Below are 8,493 nucleotides of genomic sequence, written 5' to 3' on the forward strand. Positions count from 1 at the left end.
GGAGAACAGGCAGTAACCTTGGAAAAGAAGCTCAGTCCCTGGTTCCCAGAAAAACTCCTAGATAATACTAAAAATAATGAAGAATGGAAAGAGCTGGCAGCAGCAGGTGGATTTGACCAATCAAGGGACAGACAGTAGCCTTGGGACCCTCAAGTCCAGATAAGAATGTATCAAGGGTAGACTGAAAGGAGGGGTCCAGTATTCTGAGGTTGTAATACACTGATGTAATGGACCTAATGTATTATGTAACAAGATTAGAGCCTCATTAGTAATAATTATGTTAATGTTCATAACCTTTTCTTATTTAACCCAGCTTTAGCTTCTGTAAGGCGGCATCCTCTCTCTCAGTGCTGTCCCAGAGACTGGACTGCCCGCTTCTCGCCAGATTCTATTAAACCTTTCTACCTTCACTTTGAGAAGTCTCTGAGTAGTCAATTTGGGTCTCCATATCCCACACATCACTTTCTGCTTCCCAGGCTTCCCTCAGCTCTTAGTTTAAATCTAAGCTCTTGGAAGCCTTCCCCAACCCCTATTAACCCCAACCCCTTTTACCTTTTTTTTTTTTTGTTGCATCTTCTGTACTTAGCACAGTGCCTGGCCCATAGTAGGTACTTAATAAAGTTTATTGACTAACTGCTCCTTGACCTACAGCTTCCAAAACCTGAGTAGGAGCCACACAGTCCAATCAGTCACATTGCTTCATGGTTGTTTTAAATGCCAAGGGTGTCTCACTCCATCCACTGCACCCCTGATTGCCCATCTTTAACTCCGTCCCAGTGCTAGGGTATGTTACCTCTTACCAAAGGTCTTAGGTGGTGGCAGGAGGGTGACCAAGCCCATAGGAATCACTGGGATCAAATGGGTGAGAGATGGGACATGTGGACAAGTAGCCTTCTAATACCAAACTACAATTGGAATTTGATCTGGTATATTTTCTAGGTTGGTGTGGAAAAGGTGTACTGGGTGTGGTAGGCAAAAATGCTTCCTCTCACGGTGCCATCTTGACTCCACCTCCCTCTCTCCTTCTCCTTCTCTCTCATTCCCTCCCTCTTTTTCTCTTTCCCTTTCCTTTTCTCTCTCCCCCTCTCTTTCTCTCTCTCCCCCTCTCCTCTCTCTCCCTCTCCTTTTCTCTCCCCCTCCTTCTCTCTCTCCCTCCCCTCTTTCTCTCTCCCCCTTCCTTGTCTGTCTCTCTCTCCTTCTCTCTCTCTCTCTCCCTCTTCTTCTCTCTCTCCCTCTCCTCCTCTCTCTCCCTCTTTCTTTCTTCTTCTTCTCCTCTCTCTCCCTCTCCTTCTCTCTCTCTCTCTCTCTCTCTCTCTCTCTCCCTCTCCTTCTCTCTGTCTCCCTCTCCTTCTCTCTCTCTTTTTCTCTCTGACCTCTGTCACAAGATGATAGCTTCATATATCTACACTGGAGAAGACCTTAAGAGTCATCTAGTCTAACCCCCTCTTACAGACAAGGAAACTGAGCCCCAGAGATGTTAATTGACTTGTCCAAATCTATGCATATTTGTAAGTGTCAGAGAGAGGATTTGAACTCAAGTATAAATTCACTACTCTTTCTATTATATCACAAAGCTCCCAAGAGGAGACTGCACTTTGATGGGGAAGGATAAGGGCTGAGGAAAGCTAAACTCTTACTTTCCCTCTCTCCTATCTCCTACTCTTAGCTCTTTCCTTCCCCATCTCCCAAAAAGGATCAGAAAATGTAACCTATAGTTATCTTTTATTTTAAAGATTCCAACCCCTAGCCCATCCCCTTACCTACTTCTACCAAGATCACAGCAGCCTGTCGCCAGTACCTGCTCTGTTTCAGATCCCTTTCCCCCATCCTCCCTCAGAACCCATTCCCTCCTCTTCTTCCCCTCCTCCAGACAGCTTCCTCCCTCCTGCTCATCTCCCCATCCTAGGCTCCACACCCTGGGACTTTAGAATCAGGTGGTGAGTCCAGCCTTGGGCATTACAAGGCAGCTCAGAATTCCTGCCCCAATCCGGACTGCTTGTCCTTGAGCTCCAGGAAATAACACCAGGAACCAGAGGTTAGAAGTCTCCCAAGGGGTAGGAAGTGTCTAGGACAGAAAACAGAAGGAAGTCAGGGCAGAGTATCCTCCTCCCCAGCCCCATTCCAGGCCACTTCTGTTCACTTTCTAGGGCAGAGGTCCCAAAGTCTGTTCCACATCCCCACCCCCTACAAGAATACATATTTTGTTATGCTCAGGATTGTTTGTGTGTCTGGATTTTCTCCCAATCTTGAGATGATTAGATACCAAACTGTCCCCTCCAGGACATCTCACCATTTCCAGCACTAGTCTTTCCACACACTTGGGAATCCCTCTCTTTTCTTCACTTCCCTTTGTTGGCCCAAACCCATTCCTTTTGCTGAAATCCCCTTAAAGAGTCTTCAGCTTCCTTGCTGTTCTTCACCCTCCCCCACTCCCTCACTTACCACTCACTGTACTCCCAAACCCTCAAGGATCCTTCAGCCTCTCTCACTGAGAGCCCCATGCCTTCATTGAGCTCCTTTGTCTCAGGCTCCTATCTCCTTCATGATTACCTGTTTTCCCATATTGATTCACCACCCTCTTTGGGTTTTGTCCTTGGGGTAGGGTTACATGCCAAACTGTGCTCCACAGGGATTCTCACCGTTGCCAGGGCTAGGATTCCCACAGGCCATTCCCTGTATCTCTCCCACCTCTCTTTGTTGCTCTCAGATCTACTTCCCCTCCCTTAAGGAGCTTCTAACCTTTCACTGAGTCCCAATCCTTCAAGCTTAAACTTCACCTCCTTTCTGGGCTTTTATTGCATCATGGGTCCTCCAGCCCCTCTCTCTAAGACCCTATCCTGCTTCCCTGCATCTTTAATCCCACCACTGGGCCTTCATTCCCTCATTGACCCCTAACACCTCTCTTTGAGCTCCCATCCCCCTTCTGAGCACCATTGTTTCAATAAGCTTCAGTCATCCACATTACTGCCCATCTCCCTTACTGAGCCCCTAGCTATTTCACCAAGTCCTTGTCCCCTCGATGAGTCACTATCACCCTGAGCCCCCTTCCGTCCCTGATCAATATCACCTACCTTGCTCAGGATTCTCAGAGAAGCAAGGTAATGGCCAGACCTAGACCCATAAGTAAAGAGTAGGTCCAAGGGCCAGGGGGTGCTGAACTTGTCTCTTCTTGGTTCCTTTTTTCTCTGGAAGATACAGGTGGGATTAGAGGGATGGGCAGGAAGGGGATAGTCCAAATTAGAGAACAATGGGTTATTTCCCTAATATCTAGGGTCTAGGGGCCTAGCCACTGCTGTGCTTTTCCCACAAGACTGGGAAAGATCTTCTGAATGCCCACCACCCTGAGCATAAGGCCCTGGGGTCCCTAAGAGGGATCTCTAGCACACCATTCCCAGGCCCCCCATCTCGAGTTCTTGGTGGGGAAGAGATGGCCAATGCAACTCTCTCTCCCTACTAGTACTATGGTAATGAGTATGTTGTCAATGAATGCTATACTAGTTAATAGTCCTTTGCATGGCATGGCATCTTTTCCAAAGTTTGTGCCAATGGAGAAGAGCCATGGTGTAGATAACCTCCCCAAAAGTAGAAAAATCTCCTTTCTCCCCAAATCAAAAGTCCCTAAATTCTTCTTATTGTTAGTGTAACCTGTATATTATCATACTATGAGTTTCAGCAAAACAGAGATTGTCTTTAATTCCAGAAACTCTCCCAGCACTTTGTACAAAGCTCTGAAAGCAAGTGGCACTCAGACATTTCCTGAAGGAAAGAATGTTGATTTTGGAAAGTGTGTTGTGATACAAAGAGCAGAGGGTGTCACATGGGGTTGGGCATTGAGTGGGGACCAGAATGGGGGGTAAGGTGGGAGCCTTAGAATACAGATTGTTTGACCTGAAAAGGGCAGTAGGACAGATAGAGAATGTCAGACCTGGGCAATGAGGTGGGGCTGGGGTTGTGGGGTAGGGGAGCTGAGAAGGACATCAGAGCAGAGGAGTTTGGAGCTGGGCATTAAATGGGGACTGGGGTAGGGGCATGGAGGAACTTTGGAGTATAGATTATTGGAACTAAGACGGGTGTTAGCACAGAAGATGGCAGAAATGAGCATTGAGTGGTAGTGGTGAGCCTTTATAACACAGAATACTGAAGTGAAGATATTAGAATATAGCATATCAGACATTGGAAGGCCCTTAGGATACCGAGTGTCAGAGCTGGGAAGACTCTTAGAATGACAGCATTGAATGCCAGTGTTAGGAGGACTTCCAACACTAAACATAGAATGTTAGAATTGCAAGGGCACAGAATACAAAGCACTGAATGCGAGGAAGAACCTACCAGAGTAAAGCATCGTGTATCGGAAAGAACACTAAATTTTGCACTCAGGAATGAATACCAATCTTGGCTTTGCCATGTACTGCTTACGTGATGACCGGGTCATTTAACTTCTTTGGAAGGAAACAAACATTTATTAAACACTTACCATGTGCCAGATGCTCTCTGAGCCTCAGTTTCTTTCTTTCTTTTTTTTTTTTAAATAATTGGGGTTAAGTAACTTGCTCAAGGTTACACAGCCAGTTATTTCTGGGTGTGGGGCTGAGTATCTGAGCCTGGATTCAATCCCAGGTCATCCCGACACTGGGGCTGGTGCTCTTACTCGCTGTGCTACCTGGCTGCTCCTGAGCCTCAGTTTTTTCATCTGTAAAATGGGGTTAGAAGGACCTCAAAGGTCCTTCTAACCCTTACAGCTTTAAATCTATGATTTAAGCCATAAGATGTCAGTGGATGCCATGACTAATAGGATTAACCTATTAGAGAAAACATCCCTCCTTCAAATATCTCTCAAAATAAAAAGTAGACAATGTCAGAGTTGGAAGAGACCCTATGAGAGAGGTCACAGAAGGTTTGAGGAGGAAAGGACTGCAGAATGCTGAAGGTGAAGTGGGAGAAGTGGAAGAGAAAAAAGACAAAACCTACAATGGCGGAGCTGGAAGGAAGCTTGGAGGCCATCTCGTCTAATGGGTTCATGTTATAGAGGGAACTGAGTCAGAAGGAACAGGAGTGTATTGCCTGAGGCCTTGGGACCAGTCAGTAACAGAACCAGGGTCTATTCCATGCAAAGCCCCCAGAGTCCCTGGCGCCTGAGTTCAGGTCTGTATTGATAACCTTCAGGCCTGGGTTGCCCTTCCTAACCCAGAGGGTCTCTGTTCCATAGATCGCACAGGTAGAACTCTGCTTTGGGGGAACAGGAGGGGGAGAGAGGCTGTCCTAGGCTTATACCTTTGTCCTGGTTCATCCACATAGTAGGAAATCAACCCTCACTCCTCCCACATCTCTATTCTATACTAGGGGTAGAGGGTTCTTGGCATCTCCATCTAGAAATCAATGTGTCCCTAGAAGATAGGATGAGCCTGTCCCTAGAAGTGACCCAACCCAAGAAGAATTCAAGAGTTCTGGGTCACTTGATCCACTGAAGTCCCAGCTGAGGGAAGTTATTGGGGACAGCAGAGCCCAGTCCCTCCACAGGGAGCCTGGTACTGACCTCTCCATCTGCAGGTCTGCTTCAACATTCCTAAGTTTCTCAGCCAAATTCTGGTTCTCTCCTGGCCCAGGAAAGAAGGGGGAGGGGAAGTTAATAAGAAGGAGAAATTGCTTCATTCCCACCCTCATACCCACCAACTTGGTGCCATGGGAAAGGACTCCAAAGCCTCTTGGGCCTTCCAACTCTCTTCCCCAGAGCCTGAATTCCCTCCATTTGAGACTCCACCCTCCACAAGGCTCCTGCTTAGGAAATGATCCCTGGGATAGGGAGTCCTAGGGAAAGGCATTAAGACCCCCTTATGGCTACCCATGATGCCCAGAGAAGAGAAGGAAACATATACTCTTACTTAAGACCTGCAGAGGACCTTGCAGCTCATGAGGTGCAATTCTCTCACAAGACAGAAAAACCTCAGAAAACTGAGGCTCAGAGGTCAAGTGACTGGTCCAGAGGCATGCTGCAGCTCATAATGGCAGAGCTCACACAGACACCTGGGCCTCCTGGGAAGCCACATGTCCTAGTGAAAAAGGGGCAGGCTTGGGGGCAGAGAGCCTGAGCTGGGGGCCTCCCCCATCACAGTGCCTGGGCCACTTTGGGCAAGGTCCTTAACCCTTCTGGCCTCTGCTTCCTTGTGGGTAAAGTGAGGAGATGGGAGCAGACCAGGGTTCTTAGCCTTGTTTGTGCCATGCCCCTACTTTGGGCATGGGTCTGCTGAAGGCCGGGGGGAGGCCCTTCTCAGAACGGGGTGTTTAAATGCATAAAATACAACATGTAGGATTTCAAAGGAAACCAAATACAGTTATCCAAATATTAAAAGTAAACAAACTCATGGACCCTGTGTTCATTCAGGACCTCTGGAGGAGGTGGTTTCTAAGGTCCCTTTCCAGCTCTAAGCCCTGTTATCTCTCTGCTCTCAGCCCAGTTTTCTGAATGGGTGTTAGGGCTCTGGGGGAGGTAGTACCAACTTTCCTGGGCATCCTTGAGATTGGGGGCAATCAGTTCCTGCTTCCCTCCCTCTCCACCTCTCAGAGCCAGTTCCTGAAACTCTCTTTTCAAAATGGCAGAGTGGTGGGGGCAAGGGGCGCCTCTCCAGCCCCTCTCCACATACACAGGCCTCTTACCCTTCAGCTTCTGCAGCTCACTGAGCAGTGAGTCTCTGTGGGATGTCATCTTCTCCAGGTTCTCTTTTAGGTCTCTCTAAGGGGAAGAAAAAGGTATGTGATTGGCCTGGGCCTAGGAGATATCCGCTCTTGCCCTTATATCTTCCAATCCTTTCTGGGGCTGGCTTCCCATTTCAAAACAGCTCCCAAGGTCAATTGGGAGGGAGGTAGGTGGGTAAAGGAGCCAGGAAGGATGTTTTCTAGGTTCATAACCTGGAATGTTCTAGAAAAGTAGAGGGGAGCCCAGGGAGAAAGGAAGAGTGAGAAGGGGAACTGAGGCAGAGGTGGGGTTATAGGAAGGCAAAACAGCCAGGGACCCAGACAAAGGCAAGTGGAGGGGAAATGGTGAGATAAGGGAAATGGGGGACTGATGAAAACAGGAAGGCAAAAGTTTTTGGATAACAGACAGATGGGGAGGAGAAAGATTCAAGGATGAGGGAGATAGGGAGGGAGGAAAACAGAGAAATGGAACAGAGATAAGAAAGGAAAGGTGGAAGATAAGCTAGGAGGCCGAGAAGGGAGAATGACGGAGAGATGGGGGAAAAGATGAAGAGATTCAGGGAGGGGAGGCATAGGATAAAGGGAAACGGAGCCAGGAAGACATGGAGAACTGGGGCAGAGAGAGGGGCAAGAATTTGGGGGACAAGCAGAGACTTTATGCAGACAAGCCTGTAACTGAGACTCGATCCCCCTATCATTGATCCCAGGCCCCTCCCAGGCTCCTGATTTCTTCTCCCTCTGGGCCCTCTACTCCTCAGCCCCCCTCTATCCTAGGACCCCTGAGCCCGTTCCACCCCCAGTACCGAGACATTGCCGCAGCTGTGCCACTGGGCCTCCATCTGCAGGAAGCTTTCCTGGCTGTCCCTCAACTTCTCCCGCAGTAGCTGGCTTTCATTCCGGAGCAGATAACCTTGCTGACAGGTTTCTGAGTTAGCCCTGTATGCGTAAACCCCCAGGAGGGTCACCAGGATGACCAGAATAGCTGTGATGGCTAGGAACTTGATCCACTCTGTCTTCATGGAGAGATACATGTGCTGACCTCTCAGATTCACTCTGGATCCTCTGAATCAAAGTCCCTTTCCCTGAAAGGCGGAAGAAAAATCCCCTTGGCCTGAGCTCCGCCCAAGTTATTTTGGAGATTTGCTGGTCTGCTTATTGGACAAGGCTATTGTCTGGGGTCACAGACGAGGCAGTAGAATCAAAGCATTTAGTCCCCGTTCCCTCCATTGGCAGTTGGAGGCTTCCCCAATAAGCAGTTACTCTATGTGGAGGGAATTGGGAGTGCCGAGTCCTTACCTGGGAAGGTTTGGGGCTGAGATTTGGACCAGCAGGAGTATTCAAATGAAGCAGGAATGGAAAGAAGGATCTAAAAAGAAACTTGGCCACCTATCTGTTTCAGTTTCTTGAAAACAGGCTTAGTTTCATTTCCTCCTTTGCTCTCCCAGTGTGGGGGCAGAGCCTAAACCTGGTCTGGAGCCAGAAGCCACCGGAAGAAGGGGCTGCTTGAGAGCAGTACACTGCTAACTTGCATGCAGCCTCCGCCTGGGGCCCCTAGGGGAAGGTCCAAGGCCTTCAATCCGCCAGGTCCCGGAAGCCTTCCAGAATTGCCCACCCATGGGGCTTGTTTTCCTAGAATCAGGTGCTGGAGCTGAGAGCCAAGATTTGTCAATGGTTAGAATCAAAGTAAGTCAATCAGACAGTGTGTATTAGGTGTCTTTCTATGTAATGAGTTCAACTAGGACCACAGGGACCTGGGCAGGTATTTGTTCAGAGATACATGAAAAGGAATGTTCCATTCTATGT

At 48.4% G+C, this 8,493-nt stretch overlaps 1 protein-coding gene across 2 annotated transcripts; it reads right to left on the minus strand.

Annotated features, from left to right (window-relative positions):
• Nucleotides 1-604: 604 nt before the first annotated feature.
• Nucleotides 605-8,123, minus strand: BST2 (bone marrow stromal cell antigen 2). 2 transcript variants are annotated; one of them, XM_069086924.1, is made up of 6 exons: nt 7,987-8,123; nt 7,494-7,772; nt 6,652-6,727; nt 5,534-5,594; nt 3,072-3,185; nt 605-2,065 (listed from the first exon to the last, which is right to left on the minus strand). In XM_069086924.1, exons 2-5 carry the CDS (start codon nt 7,719-7,721, stop codon nt 3,086-3,088), a joined length of 465 nt encoding a protein of 154 aa, XP_068943025.1. In that variant the 5' UTR covers nt 7,722-7,772; nt 7,987-8,123; the 3' UTR covers nt 605-2,065; nt 3,072-3,085. The 2 variants fall into 2 exon arrangements, with proteins under 2 accessions (XP_068943025.1, XP_068943026.1); XM_069086925.1 differs by lacking the exon at nt 7,987-8,123 and having other exon boundaries at nt 7,494-7,962.
• Between the last annotated feature and the right edge of the window lie 370 nt (nt 8,124-8,493).

Source organism: Petaurus breviceps, unplaced genomic scaffold (genome assembly GCF_028583685.1).
Source record: "Petaurus breviceps papuanus isolate PSGF00001 unplaced genomic scaffold, PetGlider_PUasm1.0 180, whole genome shotgun sequence".
In the NCBI taxonomy this organism is placed as follows: domain Eukaryota; kingdom Metazoa; phylum Chordata; class Mammalia; order Diprotodontia; family Petauridae; genus Petaurus; species Petaurus breviceps.

Excerpts from the sequence above, each read along its gene's own strand:
- BST2 (XM_069086924.1), bottom strand. The coding sequence starts at position 7,721 with ATGTATCTCTCCATGAAGACAGAGTGGATCAAGTTCCTAGCCATCACA. Across the intron at positions 6,728-7,493 it reads ACAGCTGCGGCAATGTCTCG|AGAGACCTAAAAGAGAACCT; the intron begins GTACTGGGGGTG and ends TCTTCCCCTTAG. Across the intron at positions 3,186-5,533 it reads GCAGACCTGCAGATGGAGAG|AGAAAAAAGGAACCAAGAAG; the intron begins GTCAGTACCAGG and ends TGTATCTTCCAG.